At 36.7% G+C, this 21,263-nt stretch overlaps 1 protein-coding gene across 3 annotated transcripts in view; it reads right to left on the reverse strand.

Moving 5' to 3' along the window:
* The window catches only part of RNF180 (ring finger protein 180), a 211,586-nt gene that overhangs the window by 136,891 nt on the left and 53,432 nt on the right, over nucleotides 1–21,263 (reverse strand). For all 3 annotated transcript variants that reach the window (XM_086700073.1, XM_086700079.1, XM_086700077.1), the window contains one exon: nucleotides 19,566–20,525. In XM_086700073.1, coding sequence (XP_086556199.1) covers nucleotides 19,566–20,525 — 960 coding nt within the window. The remainder of the gene's footprint in view (nucleotides 1–19,565; nucleotides 20,526–21,263) is intronic.

Consider the following 21,263-nt stretch of genomic DNA (forward strand, 5'->3'; position numbering starts at 1 on the left):
TCAGGAACCTGGGACATAAGAGAGGGAATGAGACAAATTTGGGGAGTTCCAGCTAAAGGAAAAATCATTTCTGCCTAAATAACTAAGAAAGACTGAGGAGGGGGAAAAAAGTGTTCTTTTAATTGTGCCTTAAGAGATGGTTAGCATTTCAAAGGGATGCTCTGGTTCCAGGAGGACAGTCTAAATAGGCAAAACGACAAAATAAAGCTAAGAGGTGAGAAAATTTCAGAGTACAGTAAGCAGTCTAGCTTGGCTAGAACATAGGGTACATGGACGGAAAGTCAGATACAACTGACGGTAGATCTGCAAAGGCAGGGAATGGCACCCCCGATATTCATTTATGCTGTAGGCAGTCTGATTCAAAGAGGTTTGGGAATATGACAGTAAAAGCAACAAATATGGAGCTACAAACAAATTAATGTAAATTCAAAAAGAAGAGAGAATAGCTGGGAGGCCAGTGAAATAGTCCAAATTAGAAGAAACTTACGTATTGCTGTAATAAACGGTAGTCCTGGGAGTTACAAGAGAAAGTAGATATAGAAGGTATAAAAGGTATAGAAGGTGGATAAAAGCAAAAGGAAATCCTAAGGACATTAGGTCTTTCTACAGGTAGTGGTGTGACAATGCTGTGTTAACTCCTCAGATGCACCAGCATTCAGAAAAATAACTTTTAAGTAAGATGTTAAGTCCTGGCAGTTTTTTTTTTTTTTTTCCCTCCCTACTGCTCCGGAGCAAGATGACTTCACATAAAGGAAATCATGCAGCTTATCACCAAGGATACCAAGAAATGCCCAAAGGCTATATTTCTCAGTTACATCCTCTGCTCCTTGGGAGTCCTTAGCATTGGTTACCAAAATCTTCTCAGGAGACATAATAGTGGAACGCCCACTGAATCCCCCCAGGGTTTTTCGGTGATCCCCTGAAGTAGACAGTGCCTAAGGATAAATCACCTGTGTCCTGGTGCTTACATCTCTGTTTTTAGCTTTTACAACACACCATCTTTGCTGAATATAGAAAACACAAGTCTTTAAAAATAGTGATGCTTTATATTGGTCCATCTAGATTATCTCTGCACAACAAACTACAGACTTTTTGGGTCTCTTTCCTAGATTATCCATAGAGCTCTAAAACTGCTAAAATCTAACCGGTCAATGAATTCCAGTCACGTTAGCCAAAATATTTTACTTTTTAGGCTTCTTGACTGTTTGATACCTCAAAACCAAATACAATAATGATAATGATAATGACCGCTACCAATTATTGGGTGTTCCTTAAGTAAAATGCACGTGTTCAATATTTGGTAAATATTTCCAAATTTAGTCTCACCAATATATTACAAAGAACGTGTTTTAAAGTTTATTTTTTGCATGAGAAAATCCAGGCTCAGAAAGGGTAAGGCATTCACCTAAGTGATTACCTAGCCAGTGCTGTAGAGGGTGCCCACAGGCCCATGGTTTTAAACCGCCCTACTACACTACTTTGCCTTGCGCACATGGCGCTCCAAGGCCTAAAGGAATCATGAGATAAAATGGAGAGCAGTGGATGGAACACAGTGATTAAGAGCACAGATTCCTAAGCCTCGAGGCCTGGGTGCGAATCCCAGCTCTACCACTTACTAGCTGGCTGACATTGCACAAGATATCTAACCTTTCCTGGTAAAATGGCAATAATGAAGTAAGTACCTCAGAGGGCTGCCATGAAGATTAAGTGAATAATATAACTAAAGGGAATGAAGCAGTGCCTGGCACAGAGACAGTGCTATGTAAGCGTTCACTGTTGCTGCTTTATCATTATCATTACCATTGTTTGACTCCAAAGTAAAAATATTACCTTTGAAATCAATCCTTTAAATGTGACATACCATTTAAGAAGGTTTGTTAGCTTTTTTCCCACCAATATCAATTTTATGACTTTTTATAGATGTAGTCTACTGATATCAGGGGAGATGTGTGAACTTCAACTTCAGTCAACTTTAGAACAAGTGTCTAAGAGTTAGCAAGTTGGTGTACTGGAATTACCTAGGGTGCTTTTAGAAAACTGTCTAGGACCTGTCCCAGACTTAGGACACTAGAGTGTCGAAGGAATTATAAAAAGCTCCCCTAGTGATTTTGATGCAGCTGGTCCAGAGCATCTGACAACCACAATACTGTAATTCTTTCAGGCATAAAGAAAACCTATTTAGAGAGATTAAAATCTCTCTCTCTCTTCCCTAAACATGTTACTGAGATCAAGTTGTATCAAAAGCTAAAAATATAGAGGCACCTGGGTGGCTCAGTTGTTTAAACGTCCGACTTCAGCTCAGGTCACGATCTTACCGTTTGTGAGCTCGAGCCCTGCGTCAGACTCTGTGCCGACAGCTCAGAGCCTGGAGCCTGCTTTGGATTCTGTGTCTCCCTCTCTCTGCCCCTCCCCTGCTCAGCTCATTCATTCCCTCCCTCTCTCTCTCTCTCTCTCTCTCACTGGCTCTCAAAAATAAAAACATTAAATAAAGCTAAAAGTATAAACATTCATGCTTTGGGATCCTTGTGAAAAGGAAACCATTATATTCTCCATATTTATTATTCCTTAGTGGAAAGGAAAGTTTTGGCATTCAGTATGACAACAATCACCTACCAGGTGCCGTACAAAATGTGTACGAAGACTTTTTCCTTCTAAAGTATGCAGCCCTGAACTTTGATAAAATCTAAGCATTGCGAAATAGAAAAATATTGTAAAACTGAAAGTAGTCACTTAGCACTCTTTGGCTCACACATACCTATAGTGGCTACAAAGGCTTTTTGCTCTCTTGGATGAGCTGGCACATTGTTTTCTTTCTTTCCTCTTTCAGTTTAACCCCAATAGTAAACACATTCATTTACTCTAGGTTAGATGATGGCACTGCATGAAAGTTAGGGACTGCAGAGAATGCTTCAGAACCTCCTAGAAGAGGAGAATTCAGCAATTCACTTCTGAGTAAGCCGAAACTCTTGATCATATCACAACATGCACTATTCCCCCAAACTATTACTAATTAGTTTAAAGGCTAACTCAAAGTTCTAGCTTCTATATTTAGCATAATGATTAGAGACCTAGATAACTAATGAATTAACTGAAAGAGAACTTACTCTTCCTTATCAAACTAAGCACATTTGTGCAGTCTCCTTCTGATTTACACTATCTGAGAAGAAATCATGACTGTCTTTCTTTTCACATGGCACTTAGTTGTTTCAAAGTAGTATAAAAAACATTAGGAAAGGGGCGCCTGGGTGGCGCAGTCGGTTAAGCGTCCGACTTCAGCCAGGTCACGATCTCGCGGTCTGTGAGTTCGAGCCCCGCGTCAGGCTCTGGGCTGATGGCTCAGAGTCTGGAGCCTGTTTCCGATTCTGTGTCTCCCTCTCTCTCTGCCCCTCGCCCGTTCGTGCTCTGTCCCTCTCTGTCCCAAAAATAAATAAACGTTGAAAAAAAAAAAAATTTAAAAAAAAAAATAAAAAACATTAGGAAAACTGGTCTTTTAGGGTACTTAGGAGGCTACTAAGTACAAGAAACTAAAATGGACATCCTACAGGAAAGCTGTTGTCTCTATCATCAATACACCTGTGGTATGTTTCTATGGACTGAAATGGACTCTAGTAGCCTGAGATATTGCTATAGTCTCTTACTACTTGGGTGTTATTTATGTGCCAAGAAGATCTGGTTTATTGTTGGATGTTCCTGGCTTCAGGCAATGCTGTAAGGTAGATTAATGCTGTCTTCAGTACCATACCTTTTACCTAACTAGCTCTTGCTCTCAAACTGCTTTCCATGTTCAGGGCCACTCAACCTTTTTTAAAAATGCCTTGCGCCTCTTACTTTTTCTGATCCTGCTTCTCCATCTAAATTGATGACCCTTCACCCAACTTAGGGAAGACCTGAAGGACTAATAATCACTTTAGCCAAATTATGGTAGTAATGTCTAATACTGTATTAATTAATTATGCCACGAAAACACATTAATCTTCAGAAACACAAGAAAACTACAGAAGAGAGTAATGTGGAAAACTCCAGGGAAGGTCAGAGAAAACACTAATTTTCCCCCCAAGCTTTCAAGACCTATAAGCAGCTACTCCTTTTCTCTCAAGATTGGCTTAACTCCTAAACTCTACTAAAACCATCTGTGGTAGGCAGAATAATCTCCTCCTCCAACCAAAGGTGCCAATAGCCTAATCCCTGGATCCTGTGGTTATGTTAAACGGCAAAAGGCTGACTTCAGATGGAATTAAAGTTCCCATCAGATGGCCTTAAAATAAGGAGTTTAGCCTGAATTAACTGGGTGGGCCCGATGTAAATTAAAAGAGTCATTAAATGGGAAAAGGGCAACAGAAGAGTCAAAAGGAAAGAGATGGCATCTTAAGAGAGACTTAACCAGCCACTGTTGGCTTTGAAGATGGAAGGTAGGCATGAACCAAGAAATGTGGACTCTAGAAGCTAGAAAAGGCAAACAAACAAAATAGTTTCTCTTCTAGAGCCTCCAGAAGGTAATAAAACCCACCAACACCTTGATTTTAGCCCAGTGAGATCCATTTCAGACTTTTAATCTCCAGAGCTACAATAAATTAGCGTTGTTGGAAGTTACTAAATGTGTGGAAATTTGTTAGAGTAACATTAGGAAACTAATACACCATCAAAGTACACAGAAGGAGCTCAAACCCTGATTTCCTTAAAATACATGCTTGGTATTTTTCCTACTGGATTGTGCTGCTGCTTGATAGCGGAAATTGCCTCATTTGTAATTGTTAGTGATTAGACAACATAGATGATTAATTGCTGTGCCTGAAGATACAAGGGAAAAAGAAAGATCCAGTAATTTTAAGTAATTTAACTTACACTGCAAAATAGATTTAAATGTTCAACTGGCCAAAAAATTTAGTCAAAAGAACTCACTGGCTAGTATGGCCCTGTTCTGAATTTTCTTTCATTCAAGAATAGGGGAAAGATGATTTATCAGATTCAAGTTAACAAAACCCTGCCAAACATTAAGGTGTAAACAGTTCACTGTCATCTACTAGCTTATATCATTTCACTTCCCTGAGCCAGCATCCCCTTCCACACTGAAGCACAACATTTGCCACTGATTTTATCCTGCATTTAGGGCCATGTACATTTCCAGAAAACTAGACATGCCACCTGAAACTTAAACCAAAATATATGGAGTATCCATAGCTCCTTCAAAATACTTTATCCTAAATATTATTGCAGAGTGCCTGTGTTACTCCCTCTAATAAACATAATAAATACCACTGAAAAGCAGCTTACTACAAACAGTGACAGGTTCTTAGCTGATGGCAAAAAGAGAAAGCATTCCTATTATTTTGTAAACTCCTTCTCACAAAGCACAAATTCTCTACTGTTTTGATTTGACAAGAAGCTAAAATTTATGCCATTCCATACTCTACCCAAGTAGATGAAATTCTTTGATGGAAAGAAATGGCTGATTGTTTCGCTCCAAGAGGAAATTTGGTGCCCTCTGGTGTTGGAAAACTAGATGATCCATATAGCCTTTACAAACTAGCATTCCAGAGAGGGTCATAAAAGCACAATTATTAGAGTGGAAAAGCTTATTTTAATTCAATACAGATATAGAGTTATTTTTTTGCAGAAAGTTTTGCTTTTGGTTAATCAATGTTTATTGATAGAATATTAGACAAGCACTATAAAAAATTAAGCCTATTAGGTAAGACTACTTGCCTATATTATCTGTTGTAGCCTCTAGCCTTAAAACAAGAACAAAGATGAATGGTTTAAGATTTTGAGGCAAAAAAAAAAAAAAAATGAATAAAAAGGGCATGACATCATTAGGATGCTATGATTTATAATTGATGCTTCAATTGTATTACACAATGTTAGAGACATTAAAAAAAATAAAACAAATGATAACACCTGTGAAAAATATTATCCATCTTAGGAACATAATTAATAGAGCTGGAGCTCCCTATACAGCACCCTGGATCATATTCTCCCTTCCCTTCTTAGGCAACCACTCTATTCAATTTGATATTTAAACGATTGATATGTCAATGTAATTTTTAGTTTTATGCATTTTCTCTAACAATGTTATGCTGCTTCTGAAACTGAAAATTACCTTTAAAATATTACTTTGTAAAAGAAAGCCCAGGTGACAGCAGTTCAAACTGGTCATGCAGAGCCAGGGAGAGGATTCCAGCTACATCCCCAGTTTGGGGACAAGGAGAAGCTGACATTGTGACGTTCTCAAATATGAGAAGATTGGGTGACACATGTCTCAGCACTGTGCAGTTCCAAGGAAGTTTGAGCAGGACAAGAAGGCCCTATGGTTTTAAAAAATAGGTTAGTACATGGATTGACTACTTTAGGCTTTGTTAATGGAGGGGAGCCTCCTCTCATGTCTCAGCCCAAGTTTCTCTTTGTGTAAAATCAAAGGTACTGTAGGACCTATTTCCCCCCTTCCTTAGAGAAGTAAGCTTCATAGACCTGTGTGACCAGTTGCTCTAGAGTGAGTTTTCTGAGAATCAGATCCTGAGATGGAATTTGCAGGATATTTATTAGGGAATATCCTTGTGGAGGGAAAGAAAGCAAGATTTAGTAGAAGTCAAACTTGAGGTAGAATGCCTGACGACAGCCCCAGCAAACTCCATGGAGAGCTCTATTGTAAAATGACCATCAGTTATCTTTATAATGAGTTGAAAAGTTCTAGTCTTTACACCCAAGGCCTAGACCGCACGTGCGCGTGCACACACACACACACACACACACACACACACACACACACACACACAATCTTTATTTCATGTGTCTCATCCAGGTCCTGGCATATTAAAAGAAAAATCAGTATATATCTATGAATACACTGGTACTTAAATTCTTAAATTGTCATCTCAAAAAAAAAATAGGTTAGTACAGAAATGGAATAAGGGACAACAGGTGGACTGTGTATAAACCACTTTGGTTAATGTGGTAAATGAAGCCAAATGTGGAGCTTTAGAATGAAAACCAGGCACAATCTTCCCAGAGCACAAGAGGTCAGAAGAACTGAAGACACAGTCTAGATCTATTCACCCGACACACCTAGACTAAGCTCAGTCCTACGTGATAAGCTCCAATTTTCCTTAAGTGTCACTCTGGGACTAGGTTACTGATGATTCTGTTTTCTCCTTTTTCCAAATGGTCTTACACAAAATTTGGGAAAGGATAGCATGCCTCCTTGCCATTCTCTTATACCCCACTGCCTTTTCCCATCAGTGCCTGGGGAAGTCAGTGCCTTCATGCTCCTCTCTAGTGTCCAAAGCCTGCCTCCCTCAGAGCTTCCTCCTGCTCCGGCAAGCTACCAGCTCATGGGAAAGAGGCGATACAAGTAAAACACCTTGTAATGTACCTAGCATACACTCAGGCTCAGTAACTTCTTTTTTTTTTTTTTTTTTTTTTTTTTTTTTAATTTTTTTTTTTTCAATGTTTATTTATTTTTGGGACAGAGAGAGACAGAGCATGAACGGGGGAGGGGCAGAGAGAGAGGGAGACACAGAATGGGAAACAGGCTCCAGGCTCCGAGCCATCAGCCCAGAGCCTGACGCGGGGCTCGAACTCACGGACCGTGAGATCGTGACCTGGTTGAAGTCGGACGCTTAACCGACTGCGCCACCCAGGCGCCCCAGGCTCAGTAACTTCTAACTGCTGCTACCATCACTCTCACAGCCAGAAACTCTTCATTCCACTCCCTCCCTTCAGGTTGCTCTTAGAACTCTCATTCTCATTACTAGGCTAAGAAAAGCTATGTGAAGATATTAAATGTCACTTGGACATAAGTATTTGTACTGTCTTTTACTATATGCAAGGAGCTATATTAGGTGTTAGAAGGTATAAGATCAAAGTATCTTGTCCTTTCCAATATGCTTCTCGATCTAATTCCTCCTCAGTCTGGTTCTAGCCAGCTGCCTCTCCTCTGAAATATCCATCAGAATAAATTCTCGTCGCTCTTGTTAATAAATTCTTTATTGATCTCCCTTCTTTCCAATAGTTCTCAACTCTGGCTATACATCATGATCACTTGAAAATTAAAATATACTGTATGTATATACATTTTAACATACAAAAACACACATAGTGATGTCCAGTCTAGACCAACTGAAGTATAACCTGATAGAGCCCAGGCACTGGCAGTTTTTCAAAGCTCCTCAGAGGATTCCAACTTGCGATTAGGGTTAAGGAACCAATGTTAGCCAGGACCCTTAAATTATTTTCCATGCGTAAAGTGTTGGCTACATTATTTATTTGTTCAATTCATGTACTCAGCAATTACTTACTCAGCTCTTACTGTGGACCTAACCTAAAATTACTCAGCAACCACATGGCATCTTCAGAATCAAACATATGTTTCTTACCACTCCCTCATAACTGTTCCTCAGTTAATCATTTCTCTTTTCTTCTATGCCATCAATCTTCTCACTTCTGCATAATCTTCCTACCCTTCCCCAACCAAGCTTACTTTCTTTGGGACTGCTCTGGGATTCTCAGTGTATCTCAAGGTCTGTTTGTTAAATCCAACATTTGTTAAATCCAAAACAATCCTGGATTTAAAAAGCTGTTGTCCAAATATCACGATGATATGACATTTCTGCAAATGCATAAGAAAAAGATCACTGATACTCATATGTGCCTTCCCCCTTCACTCAAAGGTCCCTGAGTTGAAGAATCATATTTCATTCATTGTTGTAACCTCAATATTTAGTATAGCTTCTGGCCAAGAGTCATCTACCCAACAGATACCAGTTAAATGAACAAAAGGATGAAAGAAAAATTAAGGTATATGATAAAATGTTTTCTTAATCATCTAAGAATGATAAAACATATGGGAAATCTTTCTTGAGAGGTCACTTTTCAGCATGGAGTTTGGGATCTGCATCTGCCACATACTAGGTTTGTGGGCCTAGGGAAGTTATTTAACCTCTCCAATACTTAGTTACTGCATCCATAAAATGTTGACAATAGAACTTATCTCATAAAATGGTGTAAAATTAGATGAAATCAAGAGCTCAGAAAAATACCCAGCCTATAGTAAGCTTCATGAGGTAGGCAAAATAATGGCTCCCGAAAGATGTCCATGTCCTAATCCCTGAACTTCTGAGTATGTTATCTTACATGGCAAAAGGGACTCTTGGAGTTGTGATCAACTTATGCCTTAAAATGGGGAGATTACTTTGCATATTCCATGTGGGCCAGTATAATTACGAGGGCCCCTAAATAGGCCAACGAGAAGAAGTGACAGAAGAAACAGAGGTTGGAATGATGCTGCTGCTGGAAGGAAGACACAAACCAAGAAACAGAGACAGGCCAAGTAACAGATTCCACCCCAGGGCCTCTAGGGGGAAGGCAACCCTTTCAACATACTGATTTTAGCCCCATAACATCCATTTTCAGAATGTGGCCTCCAGAACTATAAGATGATAAACTATATTGTTTACAGCTACTATGTTTTTGGTTATTTGTTACAAGCAGCAATACATAAGGGATATGTAAGTGTGATAATTATTATTCCCCCTCCCCCATTCCTGGGCTAGCATCAGTACTGATGTCATGTCAGTAGTATATATCCTTGATAAGATGTGTTATGTCATGAAAACAGCATTTTATCTCTGTGGTCTTCTTCCCCAAAACCCATGTACAGAAAAGTGCTAATGTAGCATATCTATCTACACTTAAAAGGTTGGCCCTTGATTGACATCTGAGTATTTCAATTTCTGGAGGGCTCATCACCTTAACTGATAAGACTGGCTCACTGTGCTTCAAATGTCTAAACAAAAACATATGGTTTATGCTGATTATCTGCTTTCTTTCTGGAGTCCAGAATTTTGGTATGTTCCAGGCAGAAGGTGTCCACATGGCCAGCCTCCAATAAAAACCCTGGGCATTGACTCTATAATAAGATTTCCTGGCATACAACATTGAACACGTTGTCACAACTTGTTGATGGAAGAACTAGATTCATTTTACATCTCTCAGTGGACTCCTGGAAGCTCTATCTGGTTTGTTCCCGAATTTGACCCATGCACCTTTCCCTTTGCTGATGTTGGTTTGTATCCTTATACTGTAATAACACACACATGTGGGTGTGACTATAGGGTGAGTGCTGTGAGTACTTTTAGTGAATCACTGAATGTCGAGGTAGTGTTGGGGACCCATGACAAAATGTATAATCCCAGTCTAGGGGCACCTGGGTGGTTCAGTTGGTTGACCATCCGCCTCTTCATTTCAGCTCAGGTCATGATCTCATGGTTTCATGAGTCCCAGTTCCATGTTGAGCTCTGCACATTGACCACATGGAGCCTGTTTGGGATTCTCCCTCTCTCTCTTTCTCCCTGCCCCTCCCCTGCTCATGCTCTGTCTCTCTCAAAATAAATAAACTTTAAAAAATTGTTTAAAAATAATTCCAGTCTAATCATGAAAAAACCATGAGGCAATCTTATTTGAGGGACATTCTACAAAACAGCTAATCAGCATTCCTCAAAACTGTCAAGGTCATCAAAAACAGGGAAAGTCTGAGAAACTGGCAAAGGCAAGAGGAGCCTAATGAGACATGGTATCTAAATGTAATAAAATGTGGTACCCTGGATAGGATCCTAGAACAGAAAAAAGAACTTTAGATAAAAACTACAGAATTGTGAATAAAATATAAAATTTAGTTAATAATAATATATCAATACTGATTAAATTGTAAATGTACCATACTAATGTAAGTTACTAATAATAGGGTTAACTAGGTGTTGGCATAGGGGAACTCTCTGTACTAGTTTCACAACTTATATAAAAAATCCAAAAACTATGCTAAAATAAAAAAAAAGTTTTTATTAAAAAAATCCCTGATTACCTACTGTGCATAGAGTATTGTGCTAAGCATTAGAAAATTTAGATCTTAAGATAAGGGAATTATCAATTCTACATACTTTTGCTCTATCTACAGTTATTCATTTACCTGTATTTTGAAATCAATTGAAATGGCAAGAAAACAAAGTTAACGTATTTGCTAATGCCTATTTGACAACTTATTTGTATCTTATTTTCTCAGTTGAGGGTGACTTCCTGGAAGGTAGAACAAATGTAGAAGTATCAACTTATTGAGCAAGCCCTAAATGTTGTTACACTAATAAAATGAAGAGAGTTGGTCAACAGGCAACATAAAAAGATGTTTAATATGGGGCGCCTGGGTGGCTCAGTTGGTTAAGCATCCGACTTTGGCTCAGGTCATTATCTCACGGTTCATGGATTCGTGCTGACCGCTTGCTCAGAGCCTGGAGCCTGCTTCAGATTCTGTGTCTCCTTCTCTCTCTGCCCCTCCCCCACTCACGCTTTGTCTCACTCTGTTTCTCAAAAATAAAAATAAATGTAAAAAAAAAGAAAAAAAGATGTCTAATGTTATTAATCATTAAGGAAATGCAAATAAAATTTGCAAAGAGTTATCGCTTCCTATCTGTCAGAACAGCTAAAGTAAAAAAGACAAGAAATAACAAGTGCTGATGAAAATATGTAGGAAAAGGCATCCTCATGTACTGTTGCTGGGAATGCAAATTGGTGCCGCCACTATGGAGAACATTATGGATGCTCCCCAGCAAATCAAAAAAAGAATTAGCATATGATTCAGTAATTCCACTACTGGATATTTACCCAAGGAAAATGAAAACATTAATTTAAAAAGATATATGTACCCTTATGTTTACTACAGCACTATTTATGAGAACCAAGACAGAGAAACAACCCAAGTATACATCCATCCATAAATGGATAAATAAGTAAAATGTGGTGTGTATGTATATGTATCCAGACATACAGACAGACATGGTGGAATATTACTCAGCCATAAAAAAGAATGAGATCTTGCCATTTGCAACAACATGGATGGACAAGGTATAATACTAAGTGAAATGAGTCAGACAGAGAAAGACAAATGCTGTATGATTTCACTCATATGTGAAATTTAAGACACAAAACAAATGAATAAACAAAGGAAAAAAGAGACAAACAAAAACTAACTCTTAAATGCAAACAACAAACTGATGTTTGCCAGAGGGGAGGTAGGTGGGGAATGGGTGAAATAGGTGAATGGGATTAAGAGTAGACTAATCTTGATGAGCACTGAGTAATGTATAGAATTGTTGCATCATATATTGTACACCTGAAATTAACACTGTAAGTTAATTATAACTCAATAAAAAAAGAAAAAGAAGAGTGACAAACTTAAACTGAAAAAATAAATTTGCACAAAGTAGACAGAGAAATAAATACTACTTTGTCTTCCTATAACTAAAAGTCATGATGTTCTTTCCTAAAAGACCATTTCGTGACTATGTTTCTATGTTTAATGAAACCAATAAGATCTGTGGCATGTAATTCTAAATGTCAGATTTTCATTACTAAGGCTTTTTCTGTCAATAAACCATTAATTTTCTGCTGGACAAAGAGAAAAAATTGGGAATAATTGTTCAATAGGTGGATTACTATTGTAATTCAGATATGCAAAAATTCCTCTTTTAAAGAGACAACCAAATATGTATTTGGAATATGATTTGTGAATAATTTGAAGATGACAAATGAAGTGTAAATGATTAAATGAACTCCTTTGAAATTTATGCAAAGTTCAAAATGATCACTGTGACAAATCCATGAAAATGAAATTTAGTACCTTGTGGAAAATATCTTTTCTAGATAAACTATAAGCAGGTCCTTAATATAATTTATTGGCTTCTATTCTCCCAAGTGTCTAAATCATACCTTTGTAATAATACAAGTAGTCTTAACTCATTTAATTAATTTAATTCTATTAAATGAGTCTGAACTCATTTAAAATAATTATGTTGTATGACTACAATATATCATAGTCATTGTAGAAGTTCAATGATTTATTACAAACCATGATATTTGGTAAATTATTTTATATTCTCATGCACAACACTCCACAGAAAGGTAAGGTAAATTCTCTTTTCACAATAACTTCCTGGGGTCTTAAAGACATCTCTTTAAGAGATATTTTCTTTTATTCATATTACATAGACTTAAATTAAAAAATATTGGGGCGCCTGGGTGGCGCAGTCGGTTAAGCGTCCGACTTCAGCCAGGTCACGATCTCGCGGTGCGTGAGTTCGAGCCCCGCGTCAGGCTCTGGGCTGACGGCTCAGAGCCTGGAGCCTGTGTCCGATTCTGTGTCTCCCTCTCTCTCTGCCCTTCCCCCGTTCATGCTCTGTCTCTCTCTGTCCCAAAAATAAATAAACATTGAAAAAAAAATTAAAAAAAAAAAATATTATGCAACTATACGAGAGACAGCTTTACCTTCCCTTAACCGACAGGAAGAACTATTTTCCCAAGGAAGAAATTTTTTATTAATTTCCTCAAAATGCTAGTATTTCAGTCTTTTCATGATCATACTAACCACTTAGACCAACAAGGTGGGCCAAAAAAGAAGTCTCAAAGGAAATTAGAAAATGGTTTGAACTGAATTATAATAAAAATACAACATAAAAGTCACAGGATGTAGGTAACGCAGTAACTAAAAGGAAGTTTACAGAATTAAATGCTTAGATGAGAAAAAAAATTTTCCACTTGGTAAGTTTCTATCACAAAGTATTTTTTTCTAAGAGAAAAGAAAATGAAGTCAAAGCAAGGAAAATGAAGACAATATTAAAGGTAAGAGTAGAAATTAAGAACTTAAAAATAGCAAACAATAGAAAAAATAATTGAAACCCAAGGCTGGTTCTTTGAAAAGATCAATAAAATCGATAAACCTCTAGCAAAACTAAAATAAAATTTAAAAAAAGGAAAAAGAAAAAGAAACAAACTGGCATGGTAAGGATTAAAAAGAAGATGTCATTACAGACCCAAGAGAGATTAAAATAATTATAAAGGAATATTATGAACAATACTAAACACATAATTTCAACAATACAAACTTAGATAATTAATTGAAAACAACTACTGAAATGTAGTCAAAATGAAACAGGTAACATAAATTGTCCTATAACTACTGAAGAAATTGAATTACTAGTCAAAAACCTTCCAAAAAAGAAATCTTCAGGTCCAGAAAGTTTCCTTGCCAAATATTTAAGAAAAAATGACATCAATTCTTCATAATATTTTCTAGGAAATAGAAGAGGAAAGATTATCTCCTAACTCTTTTTACATGGCTAGTACTGTCATGATACCAAAACACACAAAGACAGTACAAAAAGAGAGAAAACTTCAGGTCAATATCCTTCCTGTACAGAGGTTAAAAAAAAAAATCTCACAAATAAATATCGCAAGTAGTATCCAGCTATATACAGGACTAGAATACAACATAATTAAGTGGTGCTTACTGTGGGACTGATTGATTAATCGGTACTAATACTGAAAATGCATAATCATATCAATTGATGCAGAAAAAACACCTGACAAAATTCAACATCCATTTAAAACTTTTAGCAAACTTGGAATATAAGGAAACTTCCTCCACCTTATAAAGCACATCTACACAACACCTAAAACTGACATGTTACTTAATGACGAGAGACTGAATGCTTTCATCCTAATACGAGGAAAAAGACAAGGATGTCTGTTCTCCTCATCTTTACTCAGTACTGTGCTGGATGTTCTAGCTGCTTTAGTAACACAAAAAAACAGAAACAAATTCCAGATTGGAAAGGAAGAAGTAATGCTGTCTTTCTTTGCAGATATAATCATTTAAGTAGAAAACACAATGGGATCCATAAAATGACTACTATTCCTACTAGGTAAGATTAGAAAAGTTCTAAGACACAAGATCAACATATAAACTCAATTTTATTTCTACATATTATCAATGAACAACTGGAAATTGAAATTTAAGAAAACAATATCATTTAACAACAGTATAAAAAATATGAATACTGAGAGATAAATCTGATAAAAGATGTCAGAGATCTGTACCTTCAACATAAGAAGACACAAAGTCAAAACAATTGTGTTTGTGTACACTAGTAATACACAATTTTCAACAATTTTTAAAAATGAATAACACCAAAAAGTAAGTAGGTATAAATCTGACAAAACATGCACAAGTTCTGAATGATAAAAAGTACAAACATGTGGATGAGAGAAATCAAAGACCTAAATAAAAGGAGAGACATACCACGTTCAAGGATTAAGAAAATCAACATAGTAATGATTTCAGTTTTCTGAAGTTGATCTGTAGATTTCATATAATACAATTAAAATACCAACAAGGTTTTTTTGTAAACATAAACAGGCTAATTCTAAATTTTATATGTGAAGTCAAAGGAACTATAATAAGTAAAACAAGTTTGAAAAATAACAAGCTAGAGGAATTCTAGAATCCTATTTTATGCCTTATTATAAAGCTATGATAACTAAGACAAAAAACTACTGGCAATGAGAGAGACCCCAAAATGAACTGAAGGTAAGAGAATCCAGAAATAGACCCACGCATACACAGCCGAATGATCTTCGATAAAGCTGCAGAAACATTTCAATGGACACAGGACAGTGTCTTCAACAAATGGTGCTGGAGCAATCGAGCATCTCTATGCAAAACAATAAATCTTGACCTAACCTTACACCGTATTAAGAAAATACACTCAAAATGAATCCTAGTTCTTAATGGGGAACTTAAAATTATAGAACTTTTAGACAAAACCAAAGGAGAAAATCTTTATAACCTAGAGTTAAGCAAAAGAGATCTTAGATACGACACCAATGGCATAACTGATTTTAAAAAATGAGAAATTAGATTTCATCAAAATTAAATATGTTTTTACAGGAAAAAAATATTGAGAATGAAAAGACAAGCTACAAACTCAGAGAAAATCTTTACACATCACACAAGCAATGAAAAACTCACATCCAAACTATACAAAGAACTTTTACAACTCAACACAAAGAACACAACCCAAATAAAAATAACTAAAAGATTTAAACAGACACCTCACGGGGCGCCTGGGTGGCGCAGTCGGTTAAGCGTCCGACTTCAGCCAGGTCACGATCTCACAGTCTGTGAGTTCGAGCCCCGCGTCAGGCTCTGGGCTGATGGCTCAGAGCCTGGAGCCTGTTTCCGATTCTGTGTCTCCCTCTCACTCTGCCCCTCCTCCGTTCATGCTCTGTCTCTCTCTGTCCCAAAAATAAATAAACGTTGAAAAAAAAATTAAAAAAAAAATAAAATAAAATAAACAGACACTTCACTAAACAATATATACAAATGGACAAATAAGCACATGAAAAATGTTCAACATCATTAGGAAAATGCCATTAGGGAATTCCAAAGTGAAACCACAATGTGATACAACTACCTATCTACTTATGACAATATAAAAAATAGTGAGACTACCAGGTGTTAGTGAGGAGGGACAGCAAAGCAAATTCCCATACATCCTGTCTTGGAATACAAAAGAGTACAGCCATTTCCAAAATGGAAAACAATTTGACAGTTTCCAATAAAGTTAAATACATGCTTACCATACGATCCAGTAATCTTACTGAGTATTTACCCTAGAGAAATGAAAAAACTGAGGTTCACACACACAAAAAGAACAGAAATGCTTCTAGCAGCTCTACTCAGAATTGCCAAAACAACTGGAACAACTCACCTGCCATCACAGGTGAACAAACTGGTTTATTAATAATGATGGAATATTACTGAACAATAAAAAAGAACAAACAGTAGATATATGAAATAACTTAGACGGCTCTCACAGGCAACTGTACTGAGTAAAAGAAGCCAGTCTCTAGAGGTTATATATGATTCTAATTTTTTTTTTTTTTAATTTTTTTTTTTTCTCAATGTATTTATTTATTTTTGGGACAGAGAGAGACAGAGCATGAGCGGGGGAGGGGCAGAGAGAGAGGGAGACACAGAATCGGAAACAGGCTCCAGGCTCCGAGCCATCAGCCCAGAGCCTGACGCGGGGCTCGAACTCCCGGACCGCGAGATCGTGACCTGGCTGAAGTCGGACGCCCAACCGACTGCGCCACCCAGGCGCCCCATGATTCTAATTTTTTATAACACTACATTATTATTTTATAACATCATCAAAGAGACAAGCTAAAGTAATAGAGAACAAATCAGTGTTTTTCAGAGATTAGAGGTAGGGCAAAGATATGATTATAAACATATAACCAACGCACAATTACAGAGGCAGAAGAGAGATTCTGAGGTTGATGGAACTATCCTGTATCCCCATCATGGTGGCTGTTATATGAACCTGTGTATTTAGATCATAGAGCTATATGCCAAGAATAAATCAATTTTATTGCATAATAATTACAAAAACTAAAACAAAACACTCAAAAAGACTATGATGAATAAAAAAACCAAGTTCGCTCAGCACTATCTTCTCCCAAAGTAGATGTTTAATTAACATCTGTTGAATAAAACACTGTAAGTTGGCTATAGTCTCTGTTTCAATGTTAGTCTCATTTATACCCCAAAGCTTCAAAAATTTAAATAACTTTTTCTAGTGTCATTAACACTAGGTAAATGCCACATAAAGATGCCTAGCTTGTGAAAAAAATCATTAAAAATATCAAATAAAAGTCAGAAATCTAGATTTCCCAATGAATTATTTTAAACTTAAAAAAATTTATCATTAACGGATAACTTTGCCTTTATATCTTGTATGCTTATCTTCCTTATTTAAAAAAGGGCAGGATCCATGATGAAGTCATTACTCAAAGGCATGGTATATGAAACACATATTTGATAAATGTTTACAGAACTAACTACTCTTTACTAAACACGGAATGAACTGAATAGCTAACCCATTAATTTATCTCAAATACTAAATCTTTCTAAGATTTATCCTTTTGTTTCACTTAGCAAAACAGTTGAAAATTTTTCTTCTTTCTGGCTCTAACCATGGTGTGTGCTCGCATCACTAACTGTCATTTCCACGCTGCTACAGCTAAGCGGACGATCTATCGGCATTTGTTTGCCTATAGCTCCTGTGCAACCAACCAAACCTCTTAGGGTCCTGCCATATTACCCCCTATCCTGAAGTGTCACAGATCTGACTAGAATTCATTCATTCTGATCCATTAGCCAGGCAGGCTGGCTAAAATACACGTATGTGAAGGAATAAAAGTAACTTCATAAAAACAAACGAACAAACAAACAAAAACCCACTGATGTTGGTCTTGCTTTGCTCTAAACTGTATGAAGTAGAGTGTTCCTATGCTGAAAGGAATCGGTAATATAGATCAACTTTTCAGAAGTACCCAGCCTAAAAACTAAACACATTTTTTAAATTGCAAGGATGTTGTCTGCATATATTTACAGTACAGAGCAAGTATAATTATACTTCTTTTAAATTTCTATTTGTTAAATTATTATTTTAGAGCTCTCTACCTTATTTTTCAGGTATTATTTCTGAATATTAACATATTATCATCTCCAATGTATCTATGGGTTTAAGTCAAATTTTCAATTAAAAATATTGTATTTTACAGCTTCGATAAATTAAGCTGTGAAGTATATTATAATGGTGCTAAAATATATTCATTTTTTTACAATCTACAATATATGCCTTGATGCCACATTACACCATCACTTGCAAATAAATCAAACTGCAATCCTCTTGTCAGCATCCAGTCAAAAATGTAGTAATTACCTATAATTACACTATCCAACCAGACAATGAAAAATAATTAACCTGATTGAAGCACTCACAGTAATTTTATTGTATTCAATCTATGACTAGAATCACAAACAACAAGTTCGCTTGTTTAAAATAATGAATTATTATGCACAGTTGCAGCTTTCTATATTTAAGCTCTAAGGACATTGTTGATATTCAACATACTGATTAATAAGGATTGCTATTTATTATGAACAAGTAAATAACAAAGGCAATTTTTGAAAAAAGTTTACATAGAAAATACTGGTCCTCAAACTTTCAAATTTTCATGAGCACCTCATCCATTGGCTTCCATTGGTCTCCTCAGCACCTGCAATGTATTGTTCAGTGCCTTCACATAACGGCTTTTGAACAAATCATTATAGGGACAGAAGTTTAAACCATAGAGCAGCACACTTGCCTATAAAATTACAGTAAGGGTCAATTATTATCAAAACGAATTTCATAACTTAGCACAGTAAACTATATCTGGATCATGTGAGCACATAATTACATAAGGCTCCTTGAAAATATCCATTTAAGCTAAAAGTGATGAAAGTCAATGAATTTGGCACTAGATTGGATTTAATTAGAAAAACTGTTTTGTTTCAACTTAAACTGAAATAAAATTGCCGTAAACAATCCTAACATGAATAAATTTAAAATAATATGACAATCTCATCTCAATATCATGATTAATATTTGCGTAAAATATTAGAATTGGGAAAACCTCACAAAAGGACATTTTCTAAACATAGGTGAGCACAGAGACAGGCTTATATCTGTCAATCATAAGAGAGGTACATGATTATTAAGTTTACCTAGACAGAAATGTCCTTTCAATACTCATTAAAACCATGTTTTTATAATATAGGTATCCAAAGTTAGCTCCTTTCCCCAGAGCACAATATTAGTAATACAGAATTTTTAGTAAACTCTCAAAAAAATTACCTGCTTCTGTAGCCATCTTTCATGCCTTCGTTGTTTCCTTCTCAGATTTTTCAACTTGCCCCTTTCTCTTTTATTGAGCCTCTGATTAATGGCACCCAATGAGAAAGTGCCCGAGCGCAGGAAGTCCAGTGGAGAGAGGTGTTCTTCCTGGTCCGAGGCCTCTATCATGTTCCGACCAGCTGAGGGCAGGTCCATCAGGAAAGTCAGGTTGTTAGAACTAGCATGGTCAGTGTACACTGCGGAAGCTTCTAGACCACACTGAAATTCTCCTCCTCTTTGTGTCTGGGTCTCACGGGGAGTCACTGAAAATCTTTGCAGCAGCATATTAGGATCAAAATTGGATGAAATCTGAAAGGAACAGTTATTTTTACTAGATTCTAAAGGCAAGCCTGAAAGGTGAATAGGCTGTGTTTCATTTAGCCCGGGACAGGCAGCAGTCTTACTATGTATTTTATATAAAGTGGGTAATAATGTCAGTTTCTCACTGATGTTCAGATCCAAACTATGTGATTTCCTATGAAAAGCTCTTGTAGTGCATCTGCCCGTCACAAGCTGAGGAACAAAAAGCTGGTATTTTGGATCTGATGCTTTGAAGAGCAGTTTTTCATTCTTCATCTGAAAATATGTTGACCGTACCTCCAGGCAGAGTGCTTCTGTTAATCTTCCAGGGCCATTATTATTTTGGGCCATATTTAAAAGCCTGTGATTTCTGTTTTTGGAGGTGCCACCTGTCAGCAGAGTTTCCTTGTCACAACCTGACTGAACTCTAGGATGTGACAAGTATTTCAGCGATGGTCTCATTAGTCGGCCTGCCTGTGTTGGCTGATAATCGGTCCGGCTCTTAGAGAGATGTACAGCTGCAAGCTGGCCACAGGAACATTTTGGAGTGCTGACAAAATTAAAGCCCCCTAAACGGGCCCCACAGAAAGGGCAATTCAGTTTTCCAACTGTCCACTGGGCCTACAGGTAATAAAGGAAAATAAGACAATGCTTTCATTGTAAAGTAACCAAAGAGAATGTGAGTTGTTTTGTTTTGTGTTTTGTTTTTTTTTTTTTTTTTTTTAAGCCAACCACATGAAAGTTTTCTATGCCACAGAAAAGGCTAGCTTTCTGTTTTCTGATTAGTAGACAGACCAATAAATGGAAATAAGCCTTTTAATAAACAGAGATAAGCAACTCCAAAGTTCTAGAATGATAACATATTATACGTTATGCCCATCTCAACAATACTCCTAAGAATTCTAAAAGACTCTCTCAAACAATAGGTTGAATATGGATGCAGTGTGAATTAATGAAAAGAAAAATACACTATGGAACCAGGAAGCAAATCAGTCTACAGAGCTTAATTTGCAAGTAAAATCTCACAGAAAAGTGTCTGTTTTGATACACTTCTTGCATACCAAACACTGTGGGAGGGAACTTTACCCAACCAACAGAATAAAGCTCTTCCTGCCTTTTTACATACAACCAAAAGATATTGGTTGCGTACATCAGAGTACAGTTTCTATATTCAAATGGGAAATTAACAATAAACTAGCTAAAAATTAGTTTTTCAACAGAGGTAGTGGAACATCTGTAGCATCCTGATACATTTTGTAAAGTTCAGGACACTTAAAACCAGTGTATTGGCATGTTCCCAGGAAATCATTACAATGTGAAAATGAATGCAAGGGATACCTATCAGATGTTATTTTTTAA

This window comes from Puma concolor, chromosome A1 (genome assembly GCF_028749965.1).
Source record: "Puma concolor isolate L17-30 chromosome A1, mPumCon1.1.hap2, whole genome shotgun sequence".
NCBI classification, from domain to species: Eukaryota; Metazoa; Chordata; class Mammalia; order Carnivora; family Felidae; genus Puma; species Puma concolor.